The following is a 20,214-nucleotide window of genomic DNA, read 5'->3' as shown; positions in this document are numbered from 1 at the left end:
AAACAAACCACAAAAACCCCCTCTTCGCACAGCCTGCTTGCATTTCCCCTCAGGAACAAGGTCCAGGGGATCCACCACGGTCGGGCTCCCGGCCTGCGGTCCTGTCCAACCAGAAGAGGCAGGGGCTGGGGCGGGGTGGCCCGGGAGGACGGGCTCGCCCGGATCCTCCGACGGTCGCTCGGTGACCCTCACCTGGGCTCGGGGCGGCTTGTGGAGACCAAGCGCTACCGGTCCGGGGGGTGTTTCCAGGGGCTCCAGACCTCACCCGTCGGGGCCCTGCACCAACCGCCGGCTCCTGGCTGACCTCGGGGGCAGAGACGGACGCCCCGCGGCGCCCCGGCGCGGCTCCCGGCGTCCTCCCGCGCCTCCACCTCGCCCCTGGGCCCCCGCAGGAGGCGCCGGACTCGGGCTCCCCGCAGAGGCCTCACCCGCCGCTCGCGGCCCCGGGCGCCGCCCCGCCCCCGCGAGCCCCGCAGGCCGGGGTCCCGGGACCCGCACCGCAATGGCGCCGCCGGAAACTGGCCCCTCGACTTCCTCGGGCCCCCTGCGGGCTGGGGCCGGCCGGGGGGCGGGACGCGCCAGCCGCGGCTTCCGCCTTCCTGCTTCCGGCCTGGAGGTGAGTTGGGAGTCGGGGGCCTGAGCCCGCGGTCGCGGCCGTGAGGGGGGCGCCGGGCCAGCCCGCGCGCCCGGAGGAGGCCCGAGCTGCGGCGGGACCACGCCCGGATGCCCGGGACCCGCCCGCTCTCGGATTCCCGCCGAGGCCGCTGGGCGAGCTAACGTGGCCCCCTGGGGCGGGCGGCCGGATGGGGTGAGGGAATTAGAGGGAGAAAGGACCCCACCGAGGATGGACGCGACGTGCTGACGGCGGCCACGCACCGTCAGGGCCGCGCGGGGCTGGGCGGACGTGAAGCCGGGCTCGACCCCTCACGGGGGGAGGAGAGTATGACTGACTTCTCCGAGGCGGGGGCCTCGCGGGTTTGGGTCGCGTGCAAGCGCCCGGGAGCCGTGGCGGCCTCTGGGCCGTGGCTTTTCTGTCTTAGTGGCTAGAACTTTGCCACGAGCCCGGCCCTTCACTTCCGCGTTACTCTTTTATTTTTCTTCTTCTCAAAGTTTCTTCGATTGTCACTGAATTTTGCCTTAGTCAGTTCGTGACCGTGCTGGAGAAGTTGTGAACCAACAGATGGACCTCCGTGTGGGCCCGAGAATCCCAGGCAGGGGGCGGAGGCCAGGCCCGTTAACAGGGTCCTACCGGCACTTGAACGTTTGAGTATGAAGCGACCGGTGGAGGGATGGTAAAGCCTGTGGCACATGAGAGACAGAGAGAGAGAGGCAGAGACACAGGCTGAGGGGGAAGCAGGCTCCACGCAGGGAGCCCGATGTGGGACTCGATCCTCGGTCTCCAGGGTCACGCCCTGGGCCGAAGGCGGCGCCAAACCGCTCAGCCACCCCGGCTGCCCCTGTGGTACTTTTTTGGAGGTGAAGGGATTGTGGGTGATGATGTGTATTTTCCTTTGGTTTCTGTGAAGAACACGAATTGTGTAGTAGAGTGACCAAAAAAAAAAGTTCAAAACCTGGGAATGGATATGCTGTAACTTATCAGTGAACTCATTTTTCTCTTTATATGTCAGTGAGCCTCATAGTTTTATTTTGAAGTAATTTAGTAAAATAGTTGTAATTATACCAGTAATTAGGATTTTCTTAGAGGGCATTTGCAGTTGTCATGGTTTCTTTCTTCAAATTAGGAAGAGGGGACCCCTGGGTGCCTCAGAGGTTGGGCGTCTGCATTCAGCCCAGGGCTTGATCCTGGAGACCCGGGATCGAGTCCCATGTCGGGCTCCCTGCATGGAGCCTGCTGCTCCCTCTGCCTGTGTCTCTGCCTCTCTCTCTCTCTCTCTGTGTCTCTCGTGAATAAATAAATAAAACCTAAAAAAAAATTAGGAAAGAATAGGTTCTAATGTGTATAGTGTGCTAGGCAATTTTACATGTCATTTATAGGTTGCATAGGTAGGATTTCAAAATAGTCTATTTGAAATTTTCACAATTATCCTAAAAGTTGACTTTTTCCCCTCTTACCTGTTTTCAATACAGAATTTAAACTTTCTCTCACAAGTGTATGGTAGAACTAAAGACGACAGACAAGCAAGAGTCATCTGACACTGTAATTGGCTCACCAGTAATCCCAGGACAAAGTTGGAAAGAACTACTCAAGCATAAGGTAGATGGCTTTTTATATCCCAGCCAAAATTGTGCATGTATGTACACCCATTCCTACCCAAGTATTCTTAATTTTCACCTTTGAATAGAGGTTGACCCAAACACGAAAGGTTGAAAATCAGCCTCTGGGGCAAAATAGAAAATGTCACTCAGATCCACACCATCCGTATTTACCAGATGGCCGTCCCATACCAACTCAGAGTGGAACAAAATGCTTGGCACCTGTTATGGGTAATTTTTTCATTTATTCAATTATGTCCTCAAGTAGGAATCTTTAGAGAGGAAAGAGGGCATAAGATAGCATGTCCTTTTTTTTGCTTATGTCTCTTTGCACACGAATGTGGATATTAATCATGCCTCCCATACCATCTCTCCTTTTCATCCCTGGAAACAGCCATGCATTCATTACCTTCCTCTCAACCTTTTCATGTATTCTGTGGCTTGTCCTTTTCAAACACCAAATTTGGTGAATCGTATTTTTGTTAATTAGTACTTAATAATACTAAGTCTGTGTCAAAAAATACCAAACACGATTCAGCTGTTTCCTGGAAGGAGCGCTTAAGACTCAGGACTCTTTTTAAAAAGTCTGTTGCTAAAGAAAATTGGCCGTTTCTGAACACAGATTCCACAAGGTTTTTACTTTTTATCTTCTATACCTTTACACTTTTAAGTGTTACCCTAGTTGAATTATTTTTCTTAACTGGAGATAACAGTCCGTATTAAAATAGTACTAATGGATGGTTTTTCAAAAACAAAAACCTAATGAGTTACAACAGAATTCCGAGTTAACTGAGTGTATGATGTAACTTTTTCAAAATTTGATTAACCACATAGTCTTTTCTCTTGTTGCCCCCCTCTTCCCTTTTCTGAAGACGGCCACAAAGATGTTTGATATAAAGGCTTGGGCTGAGTATGTTGTGGAATGGGCTGCAAAGGACCCGTATGGCTTCCTTACAACGGTTATCTTGGCCCTTACTCCATTGTTTCTAGCAAGTGCAGTACTGTCCTGGAAATTGGCCAAGATGATTGAGGCCAGGGAAAAGGAGCAAAAGAAGAAACAAAAACGTCAAGAAAATATTGCAAAAGCTAAACGACTAAAAAAGGATTGAAGGAATGAACAGGCTGTATAACCAGAGGAAAATCATTTTGAAAATTATGCAGCATTGGAAGGGCCCACAAAGGTTTCTTTTCTGGTTTTTATGGCTATAATTTGTTGTAAACAAAGTCTGAGTTCATGGAAGAATCATGTTAGTTGTCACCTCTACTGCAGCAACTTTTAGGTTTTGGTGTAGAAGTCTGATGACAGTTACTGTAAATTGGCATTTATTATGCTATAAATTCTTTATAATTGACTTAGTCACTTGCCATTTGGCAGCTTATGTTCTGAAATGAAAACATCCGGTGGTGAAGAATGACTATACATTATGAACTCTATTCAAATAATGGCTTAGAACAGGGTTCTGTTCTGGGCGAAGGGAATTGAGGATGTAATAGTCAAAACTGTCCTGAGGTGAAAAGTGTGCTTTGGCTTAAAAGGCATATATTAATTACATCTTTTATCATTATTGCTTACTTCCTGGAATAGAATCATTTCTGGCTTTCTCAAAGCCACATATTAACCAATGACTCTTTGTGTTCTGCATTTTCTCATTTTAGCCTTTGAGATAATTATCAGACATTTTGCATTTTTTAAAAATCTCATTTTATAAAGAATTCTCTTATTGGCTATGTAGAATTACCACCTACCAAGTAGAAGAATTTTTGTACTTATGAACACTGCCATTTTCGCAGAGCTGTCTTGTTGAGTAGAATAACACATTGATTTAAAGCTTGCAGTAAAAATGCCAAAGCTTGTGGTACCTTGGAAGCAGTTTAATCTTTGCTGTGTAGAAATGTGTAGTTAATATGTCTTACTATATAACTTGCTCATTATGTAGATGCCACTTGTGTGTTTTTATTCCATTCTTCATTTTAATTTATCTAGTAGTGATGTTCTGTACTTTCTGATCAAGCAGGTTCATGGTGAAAATTAAACTTTCAGACTTCTTTTAAGGAATTTTGAAAAAGTAATAGTTAAGTCCTATTTCATAAGTGGTAAAAGTTTAACATTTGGAAAAATTTTGTTCCTCATACTAGTAATTGGGTGAAAAAGATAAATTATGTCAAAATGAGAATGTGTTAAAATTAGAAATAAAGAGCTAAAAAGATACTTCCTTCAATTAAGTAGCATAACTGGAACTTTTTACTATTAAACATGGCTTTTATAAATGCAGAGTCCAATAATTTTGTTAACTGTCAGTATCTAATAGCTTATTAACATTTTCCTCACCTCTGATAATGAATTTTAAATTACAAATAATTGTCCACCAGCTTTAATTTAAAAATGAAACTAGATATTGAAATAAATCTGATACTTTTTTATAAAGAGGTCCTGGGTTTTTTGTTTTTGTTTTTTTTAAACGGAGGGTTAGATATGTTACTGAAGTTAGACTTTTCAAAGGGTTCTGAATTTATTTATAGCTACAAGCCTACTTGTAAAAGTTCAGGGCAATGTTTCTCAACTATGAAAACCTAAGGACTCATGAGAATGCTTATAGACTGGTCTCCAGGCACTGAAATAATTCAGTGTTTTGTTAGGTTACTTACGTGATTTAGGATATCTTTATTGTCACTGAGGTTTTAATAGTTGAAATTAAAACGTAAACTGCTTCTGTGTATCTCCTAGTCCTCCTGGGTCTGCAGAGCACAGTTTAAGAAAAATTAGGCTAAGATACATGTAAAATTTGTCAATTATCTACTAAAGCTGTGCTTTCATTGATTTCTTGTATTGAAATCTGTTTTTCTATAATTTCTTTTCGAGTCTTAACACATGCCAATTTTGAATTTGTTTGACATAGGCAGTTTCTTCAGCTTTAGTTTTTTCCCAACATCTATGGAGCCTTTTTATATATGTGAGATCGACAGATTTTATAATATGTATGTCTTTACGTTTGTGTTTATGTGGGGGAAATGGGGAATGCAAAATAGAGTATTGTGAGGGTTGAGATTCTTCAGAAAAATCAGTCTTTTCTCTGCAACAAATAATACTATTGATGAAAGAATATCATTCTTACTATGCCTAATAAGGCATAAAATTTCTTTTAAAAATTGCCTTTTTATGTTGCTTCTGAAGTTTTGAGGATATAATCAATTACCTTTTTTTATTTAAAGATTTTATTTATTTATTAGAGACACGGGAGGGGGCGGCGAGAGAGAGAGAGAGAGAGAGACAGAGAGAAGAGAGATAGAGACAGGCAGAGGGAGAAGCAGGCTCCATGCAGGGAGCCTGATGCAGGACTCGATTCCGGGTCCCCAGGATCACGTCCTGGGCTGAAGGCGGCCCTAAACCACTGAGCCACCCAGGCTGCCCATCAATTAGCTTTTTATGCCTGGTTTTGGGAACAACACAGGCTGCCTATAATAGATATTTTACCCAAAAAAGAAAAAAAGGTTTGTGTGTCAAAATTTGATCCATACTATCCACGTGATAAACTTCAGCATGGTATTGCTACATCAGATACACTTTTTAGTATAGCATTTTTAACTTTTATTTCTTGAGGTTATAGTAAGCAAAGTAAGCTTTCCAAGCTGTGAGCTTGAAAACCAATGTTGAGATAAATTATAATTAACAGCTCCTGACTCATTCCTTCTTTGCTTACACATAATGTAAAGGAAAGGGGTAAGGGGCACTTTACACCTCATCTGGTATTACGTTAGAGGTAATCTGTGTCCTGTTAATGATTGTTTTTATGTTTGGAATTGGTTATAACATAACTCTGATTTACTTTATATCTGAAATATATACGTATGTATATGTATGTGCTTCTCAAATGTATTAAAATAGATTCCATGTTCAAATACCACAAGTTTGGGAAATATAAAAAACACGGGATTATTCCTATGTGATTTCTTGGAGTCTTTTAACTGTATTTAATTATTATAGACTCTTCTCACTTCTGGTTTTTCCCCCAAAGAACATAGACACCGTTTGAGAAAGCCTGTTCTATGTAAATTCCAGTTACATTTATTTTTGTTTTTGTGTTTTATTTTTTGTTTGGTGAGATCAGATCACATTTTAAATAGTGTGGTTAATGAGATAGCATTAAAAATATAATGGTATTGGTTCAGGCTGATTAAATGATAGAAATCAGTAAAAGTAGGAATGGAAAAGAATAACATAATGGGAAAAATTTTTTCCTCCATTTTTGTTGATTTTCAACTTCATATATCCAAGGCATAGCTAATAGGCTAGATTTATAGAATTAAACCCAATAGCCAACACATTTTCTGTACTTGAGCAGTCAGAAATCTGCTACATGCATGTATAGCACAGGCATGGGAAATCAAGAACAGTTTACCTCTGAGAAAGTACTTAAGGTATATATGATACTTTAATTACTTTGAAATGAACATTTTTATTTTTGGAATTAAAAAAACCTTTGCTTAGGTTTAAAGTCTGTCTTGAAAAAAATAAAGACATTTTCATTTAAAAATTTTTAAAAATTTATTTATTCATGAAAGACACAGAGGGAGAGGCAGAGACATAGGCAGAGGGAAAAGCAGGCTCTTCCCAGGAAGCCTGATGCAGGACTGGATCCCAGGACCTCGACCATGCCCTGCGCTAAATAAAGGCAGACACACTCAACCACTGAGCCACCAAGGCATCCCAAGACCTTTTCATTTTTAAAAAAAACTTGTAACTGTCCAAAATATAACTATTTAAGATATGACATATGGTGGACAAACTAATACTTTGATACTTTAATTGTGTTTGGCACGTGTCTGGCATAAAAGCCAAATATAAAAAAGATTGCTTAGAAAGGTAAATTGAATTAGGGCAAGGTTATATAGTTCATTTTTATGTAGGACATTTAACTCTGTTCCCGTACCACCTAACAGTGCCACCAGTCATCCAAAAAATGTTAGTCTTGAGGAAAGGAGTGTGGATGAATTACTAGAAATGTCATTTTCACTTCTTGAAATCACTTTTTTAAAAAAAGATTTTATTTATTTATTAGAGCACAAGCAGGGGGAGCAGCAGAGAGAGAGGGAAAAGCAGGCTTCCTGCTGAGGGGGGAGCTTGACCTGGGGCTCAACCCCCAAGTCCCTGGGATCATGGCCTGAGCCGAAGGCAGATACCAACTGAACCACCCAGGCACCCCTTGAAATCACTTTAAAACTTCATGCTCTAGGGGCATCTGGCTAGAGTGTACAACTCTTGATCTCAGAGTTGTAAGTTTGAGCCCCATGGTGGGTATAGAGATTACTTAAAAATAAAATCTTTTTTGAAAAAAGTGTATGCTCTACTAATAATGGTGGGCCAGTATCATAATCTTACTTCAGGTATTCTCCCACAAGGACTTCTGGTTAAGACTTCTGGTTAAGATTTTCTTTTCTGGTTATGTAAAACAGCTATTTTCATTTTATTTTTTATGCCTCATCTACTTAGTATTTATTTTTTAAGTTTTTACTTAAATTCCAGTTAGTGAACATACAGTGTAACATTAGTTTCAGGTGTAAATTTAGTGATTCAGCACTTCAATACGACACCCAGTCCTCATCACAAGTGTCCCTATAATCTCCATCACTGATTTCACCTATCCTCCCATCCTCCTCCCCACTCTGGTAGCCATCAGTTTATTCTCTGTAGTTAATAAAACAAGTATTTTAAAAGGAAAACAAATTAAAAATGTAAATTGTCATGTTAAGATATTTATAGACTAAAAGGCAAACATTTATAAAAAGATATGTATAGATTTCATTTAATCTAATAGTAGAAATATTTTAGCATGTTAGAACATTTGTATTTTTTCTCATAAACCAAGATTCAAGAAATCTTAACTTATAATCAATTGCACTATTTTATCAATTTTACCTCTTTTTCTATTGCCTAGTGGCTAGTTCCTTTTTTTGCGTGTATGGTAAAATGTAATATTCTGTAATGATACAGAGACTCAACGGTTGACCTCATATTAACAGGTGCTGGAATGATAGTATTTTCACCAAGGGTCTTTTTTTTTGTCATTCAATAAGTATGTTATGGAAATAACGTTTGATTATTTGTTTTAATATTCTGTTTTACAAAGTTGTATTTTTCTGTAATTTATTTCTTAAGCAATTAAAATTTTTACCTTCTATTAAGTAAAAATGTTAACCTATGTGTTTTTAAGAATTCAGTATTAAAACATGTAACTGGGACGCCTGGCTCAGTGGTTGAGCATCTGGTTTCTGCTCAGGGCATGAGTGAGTCCCGCACTGGGCTTCCTGCAGGGAGCCTGCGTCCCCTCTGTGTCTCTGCCTCCCTTCTGTATCTCATGAATAAATAAAAAAGGTCTTAAAAAAAAAAAAAGAACCAAGGATTTCCTATAGAGCATTAAAATTTGAATCACTCCGTAAATATTTATTGAGCACCTATTATAATGCCATAACACTGTGAGCAGTATGTATTAGCAACAAAAACTTAGTTGTATACTTCAGAAAACATATGACCCTTCAAAAATACTTTAGTATAATAATGAGTGTTTTAACATCACCCATCTTATGTTTTTCTTAAATATACAAGTCACTGGAATTCCCATTGTCAGTGGAATTGGTGAGAGCCCTCGCCTATATTTCATTTTCCCAAAATACTGTTTTTTTTTTTTTAAGGGGGGTAGGGGCAGAGAGAATTCCAAGCATGCTTCACACCCAGCATGGAGCCCAATTTCACAGACCTGAGATCATGACCTGAGCACAGGAGTTGAAATCAGGAGTCAGATGCTTAACTGAGCCACCCAGGTGCCTCTCTCAAAATAATTTTTTATCTTAGGGAACTCCAGTTAACATACCATTTCTCTTTACTGTCCCTTCAGACTTTGTGATGATTATCTTCTATTGGTCCTACTAATTTCTCTTTTCAAACTCCAGGCTTTTGTGGCTTTTTTTGATTTATCAACTACATTTTCTTCACCTCCACATGTTTTAATAAGAGCATGTTTAATAAGTTCATGCTTTTGTGGCTTTTTTTGATTTATCAACTACATTTTCTTCACCTCCACATGTTTTAATAAGAGCATGTTTAATAAGTTCATGCTTATTAATCCTTCAGAATCTTAACAGAATGCTTCTCCAGAAATGGCAGTCTTCTCATTTTTCTCTTCACTGGGTACTTTAGGAGACAGCACTAATTACCATTATCTTTCATGATATACATTGGAGTTCCTAAATGATCATAAGGATTCAAAATGTACTGAGCGCATAAAGCTATAAGATACTTCACGAGGGAGAAATCCTAAAAGGGAAAACCTAAGCAAGTTCATAAATAGGATGATGACTAAAGCAAATGAAGGAGTTATACCTAAAAGAAGTTGGGTTTTGAGGTGTCTGGCTCAGTTGGTAGAGTGTGCAACTCTTGATCTCAGTTGTAAGTTTGAACTCCATGTTTGGTATAGATTACTTAAAAATCTTTAAAAAATAGGCTTCTATATATAGTTCATAACCTCACATTTCTTGTGCATACTAAAAATGAATTCTTGGGTAGCCCGGGTGGCTCAGCGGTTTAGCGCTGCCTTCAGCGTAGGGTGTGATCTTGGAGACCCTGGATCAGAGTCTCACATCAGGCTCCCTGCATGGAGCCTGCTGCTCCCTCTGCCTGTGTCTCTCTCTCTACTCTGTGTCTCTCATGAATAAATAATAAAATCTTAAAAAAAAAAAAAGCTTAATGGAACTGAGAATTACTGTATATTCAGAAAATAACAAAATAATTTTTACTTCTTTTATTGTTAAAAAAAGTTACACAAATGAAATACTACCACAGCACATTCATTGATTTGGGTTCTTGCTGCCTTGTGGCATCCAGGATCCCGGTTGAAAGATTTTACCAGTGCTGGTGGGAGCCACGGAAGGTTCTTCCTTTCCAAAGTATGGAGCCGAGGCATGCCCTTTGATCTGAGTTTGAACTGGTTGAGCCAAGAGTTCTTCCTTGCTCCCTTTGCTAAGGAGTTTTTCTTCTTCATAAAGATGTTGACTTTTAATTTTAATATCTTCTCTCTTTTTTTCATTCTTTAGTATTTCCTGCATGTATATACAAATGGAAGACATTACTAAATTTGAGTTAGATTAAACCCAAGCTCTATTGGTTTTGTGAAAGTAAAATAAATAAATAAATAAATATATACACACACACACACACACACACACACACACACGATACTTGCTTTCAATTAAAATAAAACATAGATATGCACAGGACAAGCTTTAAAAAGTTATCTGATACTGTACCATTATAATTTGAATTAAACAGCTCTGCTGTCAATACTGTAGTAAGACGTGAAGGACCACAAAGCAAAACTATTCAATTACCCAAGAAATGAAACAAACTACTTAACATGAAACATTACACAAGAGCATAAGTCACTGTCAAAGATTTCCTAAGCTTAGCTATTTTTTGGCTCGAAATTGATCATCGGTGGTACTAGAGAGGAAGTGAAGGGTTGAGGGCCTCAGCAAGCTGCTTCCACCAGTCTAATTTTCTGTGGGAATGAAAGCATGGATGCTGCTGCCACCCCCTATAGCACCAGAACCAAGTCCCATCTACGTCCCTTTCTCTCCTGGAGTCGTGGGTGTGGCGGTGAGGAGGAGGATGAGGAGGGAATCAGTTCAGCATGCCCTGGGCGCCAGTGGCAGAGGCACTTTGCTTTTGGAAATGCTTCCTCAGATTAGTACAAGCTATTTGTGCAATGCAGTTCTGTCCCTCAGAATTGCTATTCAACCCATAAGGATCTATACTCCAAATTACTTTATTTCACTGATTACAGTGGAAACATCGAATTTAAGATGTAAGAAGCATCACTGTTACACAGTTACACAGACCACTACAAAAGGCAAACTCCACACATCCTCATTTCAGTGATGTTAAAATTTGAAAAGATGTGCACCTTAAAAACATGAAATAAAGTCATTACATCTTTTATCTTTATTGATCCCTTCTTCCTCTTTTTTTTTTAATTTTTATTTATTTATGATAGTCATACAGAGAGAGAGAGAGAGGCAGAGACACAGGCAGAGGGAGAAGCAGGCTCCATGCATCGGGACCCGACATGGGATTCGATCCCGGGTCTCCAGGATCGCGCCCTGGGCCAAAGGCAGGCGCCAAACCACTGCGCCACCCAGGGATCCCTTCCTCTTACTTTCAAGCAGGTAATATTTTTAAATATTTTTTGCTTGTATTTTTAAATTTTTCCTTAACATATCATTTATAATATTAAAAAAGTTGAATGTTAACGTAACTAATATTGGACAACACTGACAAGAACAAGTTCTTGTCCAAGTCACGTGTTTTAATTTCAACACTAAAAAAACGACCCTTAAAAGCAACCTCTACGTATCTAAATGTATGATGCAACCTTCCTGTTTCTAAAGTGGATTTCAAGTAGTATTAGCCCTTAGAAGGTAAACACTGATAATTAAAATTACATTTGATTTGAATGGTTTTTACTTAAAAAGTTTTTGGGGGGCACAGAGTGTTAATGGAATTAGTTTTAAGCACAAAGAAGGGCCCATCTAGTGCAACTTCCCCTTCAAAGCAAACATGTTTGGGAAAGACTAAATATTCATGTGATTTCTACAACAGACCAATTCCCCATGAATAGTTTAATAACCACAGTAACTGGGTTCAAGGCCAGCTATTATGAGCGAGGGTGAGACTAGTGAGGCTTTTAGGCACCCTGTAGAGTTGTCAGGTGAAGTGACCATGTGTCACAAAGGAAATCTTTGTCAATACAATACAGGAAACAGTGGAAGTAGAAAAAAATACGTTTTCCATATCCCTATACTCTTCAATACCCTCTATGCCCTTCTGTGTCTTCATGGAAGCCCTGGAGCAGAATGAAAGCTACGGAACTCAGTTGAACTTGCAGTGGTAAACCACCCCAGGTAGCAAGATGCTACTGAGAAGTTGGTATGCACCTTGTTTGGTGTTGGTGTCAGGGGATCAGTCACATCACAACCCCTGAAGCTCCCATTCCTGCTTTATTTACCTCAGCTCTTCTGCAGTCTTACAGCTGGTGTAAACCTCTAGCTGCTGCATAAAGACAGGTGAAGGTAGAGAGCTGTTCTTTCTTTTGTTCTGTCTTCGCATAAGTTCTCTATTCACCATCACTCTGCCAAATCAGTTTCTTACAACAGCCATTTAGGCAAATGAAAAACTCAATCTTCTGAATATGTTAATTATTTTAACATGAAGACTGATTAAAAATTTCAAGAGTTGAAAAACATGGAGATTATCATTTTACCTAGGAAAGAATTTCCCTTGTCTTTTCTTTTAAACTGTTACCAGACCCCTCCTAACAGCCTCCAGAAAAATTAAACAGAACATAAATCATGTATGAAAGGAAATCTAGTTTTGTAAATATTTAGAATAGATAAGATGAAAGTTAGATGGAAAAAACATGAATCTGGAGAGTTAAGTCATTTTGTAACAAAGCCTATTTTACAGTAGAAATTACCGTAAAATAAGAATTTTTCCTTTCATTTCCTTTGAACACCACCACCTTCAGTCTCAGTACGTTCATCAATAAAACTAGTATGTTTGTTTCAATGTGTAGAAATAAACTAAGAGCAAGCAAGTGGGCCTTCCTTCATATAAAATGTTTATATGTTTAATATAAATATCCTTTCATATGCTGCTTTTCTCCCTGAAAATATTCAACATAAAAAAAGAAGGTTGTATGATTTAGCATTGTACCACAATTTACTGAGTGAACACCCCTACTGTTATTTCCAAAAAGACACATTTTCTTTTTTCTTTTCTTTTTTTTTTTTTTTTAAAGATTTTATTTATTTATTCATGAAAGACACAGAGGAGAGAGGCAGAAACACAGGCAGAGGAAGAAGCAGGCTCCATGCAGGGAGCCTGATGTGGGACTCGATCCTGGGTCTCCAGGATCACACCCCAGGCCACAGGCGGCGCTAAACCGCTGCGCCACTGGGGCTGCCCCTAAAGTGACACATTTTCATTCAAAAAAAATGGCACTGTGATGATCATCCACATATTTCCTTGACTCAAACATAGTTTTTTTTTTTTTTTTTTAAGATTTTCTTTATTCATGAGAGACAGAGGCAGAGACACAGGCAGAGGGAGAAGCAGGCTCCATGCAGGGAGCCTGATGTGGGGCTCGATCCCGGGACTCCAGGATCACGCCCCTGGGACAAAGGCAGGTGCTAAATCACTGAGCCACCAAGGGATCCCCCAGACATAGTTTTAATGCCAAACTACCTCTTACTAGCTGTGATACCAAGAAGGTCACTTAAGTTTTTTTCAAGCTCAGTTTATCTGAAAATGGGAATAATGTGACTGTGTATGTATGAATATTTATACCTCAAATACTCACATGTATACTGTTCACATTGTTAGGGCTTCTGAAAGTCTGTGATTAAAACCATGGGCTCTGAAGCAGGACTATCTGCATACAAATCCCAGTTTGGACATGCACCAGCTCTGTGACCCTGTCAAGAGTTGCTGAACCTCTCTGTATCTCAATTTCCTTGTGTAACGTGGAGGAAACCATGCTGTTTTCTTCCACAGGCTGTTTTGAGGACTGGGAAAGAACTAGCTGCTGGGCAGTGGTTAAGACAATAGAAGAGAGTACAGGTGAATATTTAAATAGTGGACAAACATTGAATAACTATTTGTTGTGAAAACCTTGTAAATAGCAGAATCCCCATATCAATGGCTACTCTAATGAAGAATAAAGACAAAGTTCGTGATTTTGCTGGACTGAAAAATCTTCAATATTTTAATGTGCTACAGCCTTCAATAAAGCAGCACCCATTGCCACTTGATTGAGAATAGAGGTGTTAGTAAAATAAATCTACTGGCTTGAGACCAAGATGGAGTAACTGGCACTACACTAGTCTTTCTGCCATAACAACTAGAAAGCTGGACAAAAAATACTAAACTTTTCAGGTATTAAATATTAAGTAGTGCAGCACACAAATGAAATGAGCCCTGTATTACCTCAGCTTTCTGCCTGGAGGCATAATATGGGCTGCTGCATAGGGTGGGGGAACCCAAGCAGAAGTTGTGCTAAAGAGATAGAGACATTGGTTACCAAGGCTGAGGAAGCTAGAATTTGTGGGGCAGGATACCAGAATATGCAGAAAAAAAAGTCCCAGAAATCTGCTTAGGGGACCACTTGAGTATTCAGCTGAGTATTAAGCTTATGTTGCTAGGGTGAGATGCTACAGGGCCAGGAATAACTACCAAGGAGCTGTAAACTGAACAACTGCTGGAGCGTGCATGAAGCTACAAGACATTCAAGTTCTAGTCAGCCAGAGATGCCTCACCGAATACACAAGGCATTCAGTATAAATACTTCAGAAAGATCACTCTTTAGGAGTAAGGATAAACTGGCATAAGAGTAGACGTAACTCTAGGCATGCATTGTCCAATATAGTAGCCACTAGCCACACATTTTAAATTAATTAGAATAAATTAAAAATTCAGTTTCAGGAAACTGAAACATTAAAGAAAGTACTTCAGGCTGAAAGAAAATGATACAAGATGAAAACTTGAATCTACATAACGGAAGGGCTAGTGACAGAAGGATGAGAATGGAGGACATCACTGCATAGAAAATGCTAGATTTGCAGGCACTCTGTTATGTGCCTGATGCTCTGGAACTTTATGTCACTCACTGTACGTTCCTTGAGCACATGAGTATCATCATATTGTCTATGGAAACTACTGCTATGGATTTTGAGGCTTATCATGATTGTACCCCCACCAAAAGGACTTCATAAGGTTTGCAAAGATATCAGTTATTTTGATGACAAGTATAGCCTGAAAGCAAGGGGACTGTTGGGATTATATGCAGCCCTCAAATTAATAGCACTAGCTGGGAGTCAGACAGTGCCTCACTCCCTCCCTACTCCTACCCAACACAGAGCCTCAGCCCACCAAGCCTTCCATGTCCTACACCATTGTCCTGGCTTCCCTGGCCGGACATTTGAAGCAGCAATGTCAGCAACGGTCTTTTTTTTTTTTTTTTTTTTTTTTTAAAGATTTTATTTGGGATCCCTGGGTGGCTCAGTGGTTGAACATCTGCCTTTGGCTCAGGGCATGATCCTGGAGTTCTAGGATCGAGTCCTGCATCAGGCTCTCTGCAGGGAGCCTGCTTCTACCTCTACCTATAAAAATCTTTTTTTTTTTTTTTTAAATAAAGAGTTTATTTACTTATTCATGAGAGACACACAGAGAGAGGCAGAGACACAGGCAGAGGGAGAAGCAGGCTCCTGATAAAGAGCCTGATGTGGGACTCCATCCTGGGACTCTGGGATCATGCCCTGAGCCAAAGGCAGATAGATGCTCAAGGGAGTCACCCAGGCGTCCTAACAATGGTCTTTCTCCATCTGAGGCTGAGCCCAGTGAAGCTGACCTTCATGCATGAGGTCAATGCCATTCTAAGAAGGTCACATCCAAGAGACCCTGGGAGTGAAGTACTGAAGGATATCATTTTTAACTAAAGCTCAAGCAAGAAGAGAAAGAAACCATACTCAAAACAGAGAAAGCATGAGCTATAGCAAAATCTGTTATTTCAGAACTTTCCCTAAATATACTGTTAATGAATGACTATTCTGTGACAATCTCCCTCATTTCAACAGGCAGCAGAGTTCAGTTGGAGCAAATTAGCTTAGACTTTTTTTATGGAGCCTTGACACTGGGAAAAAAGACAAATTCAGTTGTAAAAAGTACTATGTATTAAATGTTTGAATTTATGTATTTTCTGTGTCATATTATACATGACCATTGTTTGTGAAGGATTACAGTGAAGACTTTTTTTTTTTTAAAAAAGGAAAAGTTCTGGATGCCTTTAAAAAGCTCACCCCTGTTTTTAGCACAGTCAAGTTAATGGTTATTTATTGTATATAATTCATGAATTTGACAGTGTGAACTCAAGCCTCAAAAGGTGTAGCTCAAGCCCCTTCCAGGGCCACTTCTTGGCTGAACTCTGCTTAAGAGCCCTTTTGGTGCTGCAGTACTCTACTCAGTGTTGCAAACTAAGTGTAATGTGAAAAGACTGAAAGGTTTTTTTAGATTAATAAGATACAGACAAAAAGCTTGAAAATACAATCTTCTTCTTCTTTTTTTTTTAATATTTTATTAATTTATTTGAAAGAGAGAACAGAGGGACCGGGAGAGGGAGAAGGAGAAGCAGGCTCCCCAGTGAGCAGAGAGCCTGATGCAGGGCTTAATCCCAGGACCCTGAGATCATGACCTGAGCTGCAGGCAGATGCTCAACTGACTGAGCCACCCAGGAACCCTGAAAATGCAATCTTCTAACTTGTTGACTTATAGCACATTTGTAGACTTTAGCCATGATATAATCCCACTCGAATCATATGGTCCCTCATGCAAATTCTAGAATACAGGAATTTTTCAAGATGGTGTAGAAATCAGCTCTAATATAAGTTATACCTGTGGGAGATGCTGGGTAACAGACTGAATACTGGAAATATAAAAAGAGGTAAAACAAATGGCAGGATAGGACTAGAAATCTGTGTAATGAGGCAGAAGAGATTACAGAAGAGATTACAGAAACCGAGGCAATGTAAACTTGAACCTTGGAACTCAGTTCTAGTATCTGAGAGAATGGAGAGAGCTGCCTACAAGTGCTCTTGACGAAGTTATCCTGGCTGCAAGAAAGTTTAGATTACTCAACAAGTACTGGAGTGAGAAGGGCTGAGAAACATCTAAGTGAGTCAAAAAAGGTTATTCAGGGGACGCTTGGGTGGCTCACAGTTGAGCGTCTGTCTTTGATTCAGGGTGTGATCCTGGAGTCCGGGGATAGAGTCCCGCATTGGGCTCCCTGCATGGAGCCTGCTTCTCTCTCTGCCTGTATCTCTTCCTCTCTCTCTCTCTCTGCCTCTCATGAATAAATAAAATCTTAAAAAAAAATTTTTTTTTTAAAAGGTTACTCAAGATTTTTCAGGTATCCACTGCATTCTGCATCTTTGGGGCCACACGTGGACCAGACATATGGGAATGAACAATTTGGAGTCTATTTTATTAAATAGAATTGAATATTTGGATACAGATCTAAGCATATACAAAAACATCTTGGAAGTATCGTGTTTTTACACATATATCTAGTAAACAAGGTAAATACAAATTACCCATTATTACAAATTTAAGATACATAAAATGCCACGAGTATTTTTTTAAAGATTTTATTAACCTATTTGAGAGAGAAAGTGAGAGAGAGCACAAGCAGGGGGAGTGGCAGGCAGAGGGAGCAGAGGGAGAGAGAGAGAAGCAGGGCTCCTGGGATCATGACCTGAGCCAAAGGCAGATGCTTAACTGACTGAGCCACCAAGCTGCCCCTCACTAGTACTTTTAAATTTCTTTGTAGTGCCATATGTATAAATAAAAGCAAATGATGGTTTCACAATATAATTCAAGATCCTAATCCCCTAACCCTATTTCAAATGAGAATTCTTCTATCAAGGAGTATTTCAGTAGTACTCTCTTATATACATATATATGATGATGATGGTGTGACATGCATGTTAAACATGAAATTCCATGATAATACATTTTAAAATTATTTGATAATTTTCATATAAATGGATCTAGAAATGGAACAGAGCTAATGGTATGTCCTTTATTAGGGAATTATAATGATTGTTTTAAAAGTGCTATGAATCCAGCTAGGAAAAAAGGCAGGCACGATACACATGTACATATATATTACAACCCAATGCTTCTTTGATGTTCTGGTTCCATGCTTCTTTGGAGTTTAGCATTTATAAATGGTCTCCATTTGGTTTTAAGTACTTGTGAATTCCAAGTACACCATATATAACTATGTTCAAACAAGTACAAAACACATCTCAAGATAAAATCTAAATATGGTTTGAAGAAAATTAAACAGTTCTTTACTGTTAGAAAGTTTATTAAATTCAAGAGCAAGCAAAGATGTAGGAGTCAGTCTTATGCATAATGATAAAATTGGCCATGTCAGTAGATTTTTTTTTGAAAGTCTGTGGGAATAAAACCATGGCCATTTCATAATGATCAAGTTATACTACATATGAAAAAGAAAGACACTGAAGTCTTTACAAGTTTTAATTTGAAATTATAAATTAGCAACATATTTGTGGCAAAAGCTTAATGTAAATCTAACTTTAATAACTACTGGATCTAGATATATGCTTTTCAAAGTGCATGTAAGATAAAGATACGATGAAAGTTTTGGTCTTAAAGATCAATTTTCTAAAATAATTAAATTACTAAGTACATTTCCCCACTTCATACATTTTTTCACCTTTTGCCACACTTGTGCTATATTTATTATAAATACATTTGACTTTGATAGCTCCATGAATTTCTTTCCATAATTTAAACTATACATACTATTTTTTATTTTAATGAATATTAAAAGTCTTAAAGAATGAGCATACTGCCTTTGGTCAATTTAAGAAAAAAGATTCTCAAAAAAAAAAAAAGAAAAAGAAAAAAAACATTCTCTGAAGAATACAAAAGATTTAGTAAATACATTGTAAGTGAAAATTTGGCAGAAAGCATGTTCCAGGTCCCCAAATCATACACATTTGGTTACTATACAATGGTCTCATCCAGAAAGTAGCCTTCCAGAATATACCCTGGCCCCCCACCCCACAATCAACATTGCTATAATGGGAATTTGGTGTACAACTATTTCAAAATGTTCTAAGTCGGATATGCTTTTTACATTGTCATTTTTGTAACATACCAAAAAATGATTCTAGGCCTAACAAATAACGATAGCAATGCTTAAGTTTGAAAATGTTGCCAAATTGTTGCTTTAAACTATATTTTCAAGTTGGATAAGTTGAACTGCCAGGATGAAATAAAATTAATAGATCACCTTTTTTCAATATATGAAAGAGAGGGGAGGAAAAGCAGGGAGATGCATAGGTCACCAAAAGGTACTCTGTGTTCAGATCCAAGGCAATGCCTGCTAGATTGTAATCAAAAACGAACTCAATCTTGGCTGGATGGGATACGAAACCAAAAGAGTAAATAAATGACAACACTTAGGTTAGTAAAACAGCACCAGGTTGCTAAGAAATCTATTAGAATGAGACAACGAGCAAGCAAGTTCTCCAGCAGTAGAAGCTGCTCTTGCTATGTACTCTTGCCAATCACTAGTGTGCCTCTGCCAAATCAATGTCACATTTAATTTATTCACATTCGAATCTATTGCAAACAGACTTTGATCAATTACAATCATGAAAATGCAGACTGAGTTTTGTTGTTTTGACATGCTTTCTTGAACTTCTCTCCTGCATTTTTAAAAAACATAATTGCAAGAAGTTGATCTCAATGATTTTTGTTATTTGAGGGGACAATTGTTAAGATTTGTTTATATTCCTTGCTGGCTAGGAATTTCTGGCATTGAGTTTTCTGTCTTTGAACTTGAGCCAGATTAATTATTACATCTCAAAATGTTACTAAAATGAACTAATCACAGAGCTCAAGTCATTAACAGTTTTGCAGGTGGTATTTCTTTTAATAAAATAAATGAACTTCCATCTATATGAAAAAAAAAGACCTTTGAGCATAAAGATACAATTACTTAATTGAAAAAGAAATATGGCAGTTAAACATTAATAAAAAAATAATTAGAGTCATTTAACTTTAGTCCTATTTAATTGCACTGCCCTGGTGGGAGACAAAGAAAACCTTGCTCCCCTGTGGGAGAAGTGGGGAAGCCCATTATCCCTGGGAGAGAAGCGATGTCAGGTCCCTGTGGCTTTTCAGGCCTGGGCTCCTAGAGTGGGAAAGAAAGGGCAGAGGCTGGAGCCCTGGAGGAAGAAGGAGGCTCCATCTGTGAATGACTGCTAACACTTAAAGAGCTGTTACATGCCAGCTGCTGTAGGGAGAAAACAGTTCTCTCGTAGGTTGAGAGAGGGAAGGAAAGGAGCTGGGAGGAACAATCA

At 39.3% G+C, this 20,214-nt stretch overlaps 2 protein-coding genes and 1 long non-coding RNA gene across 10 annotated transcripts in view; 1 reads left to right on the top strand and 2 right to left on the bottom strand.

Moving 5' to 3' along the window:
* LOC144314140 (uncharacterized) overlaps window positions 1–786 on the bottom strand; it is an 87,846-nt gene extending 87,060 nt beyond the window's left edge. The window contains exon 1 of one of the 4 annotated variants that reach the window (XR_013379836.1): window positions 193–786. This is a non-coding gene — a long non-coding RNA (uncharacterized LOC144314140). The remainder of the gene's footprint in view (window positions 1–192) is intronic. The other 3 variants (XR_013379835.1, XR_013379837.1, XR_013379834.1) reach the window with 3 other exon arrangements.
* On the top strand, window positions 470–6,154 carry SMIM15 (small integral membrane protein 15). Of its 5 annotated transcripts, none has more exons than XM_077897937.1 (3): window positions 470–616; window positions 2,089–2,215; window positions 3,087–6,154. In XM_077897937.1, exons 2-3 carry the CDS (start codon window positions 2,114–2,116, stop codon window positions 3,321–3,323), a joined length of 339 nt encoding a protein of 112 aa, XP_077754063.1. In that variant the 5' UTR covers window positions 470–616; window positions 2,089–2,113; the 3' UTR covers window positions 3,324–6,154. The 5 variants fall into 5 exon arrangements, with proteins under 5 accessions (XP_077754063.1, XP_077754065.1, XP_077754062.1 ...); XM_077897939.1 differs by lacking the exon at window positions 470–616 and adding an exon at window positions 656–808; XM_077897936.1 differs by lacking the exon at window positions 470–616 and adding an exon at window positions 799–940.
* Window positions 6,155–9,992: 3,838 nt separating this feature from the next.
* NDUFAF2 (NADH:ubiquinone oxidoreductase complex assembly factor 2) overlaps window positions 9,993–20,214 on the bottom strand; it is a 149,081-nt gene continuing 138,859 nt past the window's right edge. The window contains exon 4 of the mRNA XM_077897934.1: window positions 9,993–10,305. Coding sequence (XP_077754060.1) covers window positions 10,054–10,305 — 252 coding nt within the window. The 3' untranslated portion in view covers window positions 9,993–10,053. The remainder of the gene's footprint in view (window positions 10,306–20,214) is intronic.

The sequence above is a fragment of the Canis aureus genome, chromosome 5 (assembly GCF_053574225.1).
Source record: "Canis aureus isolate CA01 chromosome 5, VMU_Caureus_v.1.0, whole genome shotgun sequence".
Lineage (NCBI taxonomy): Eukaryota > Metazoa > Chordata > Mammalia > Carnivora > Canidae > Canis > Canis aureus.
This window is presented reverse-complemented; position numbering and strand designations above follow the sequence as displayed.

Excerpts from the sequence above, each read along its gene's own strand:
- SMIM15 (XM_077897937.1), top strand. The coding sequence starts at position 2,114 with ATGGTAGAACTAAAGACGACAGACAAGCAAGAGTCATCTGACACTGTA. Across the intron at positions 2,216-3,086 it reads AAGAACTACTCAAGCATAAG|ACGGCCACAAAGATGTTTGA; the intron begins GTAGATGGCTTT and ends CCTTTTCTGAAG.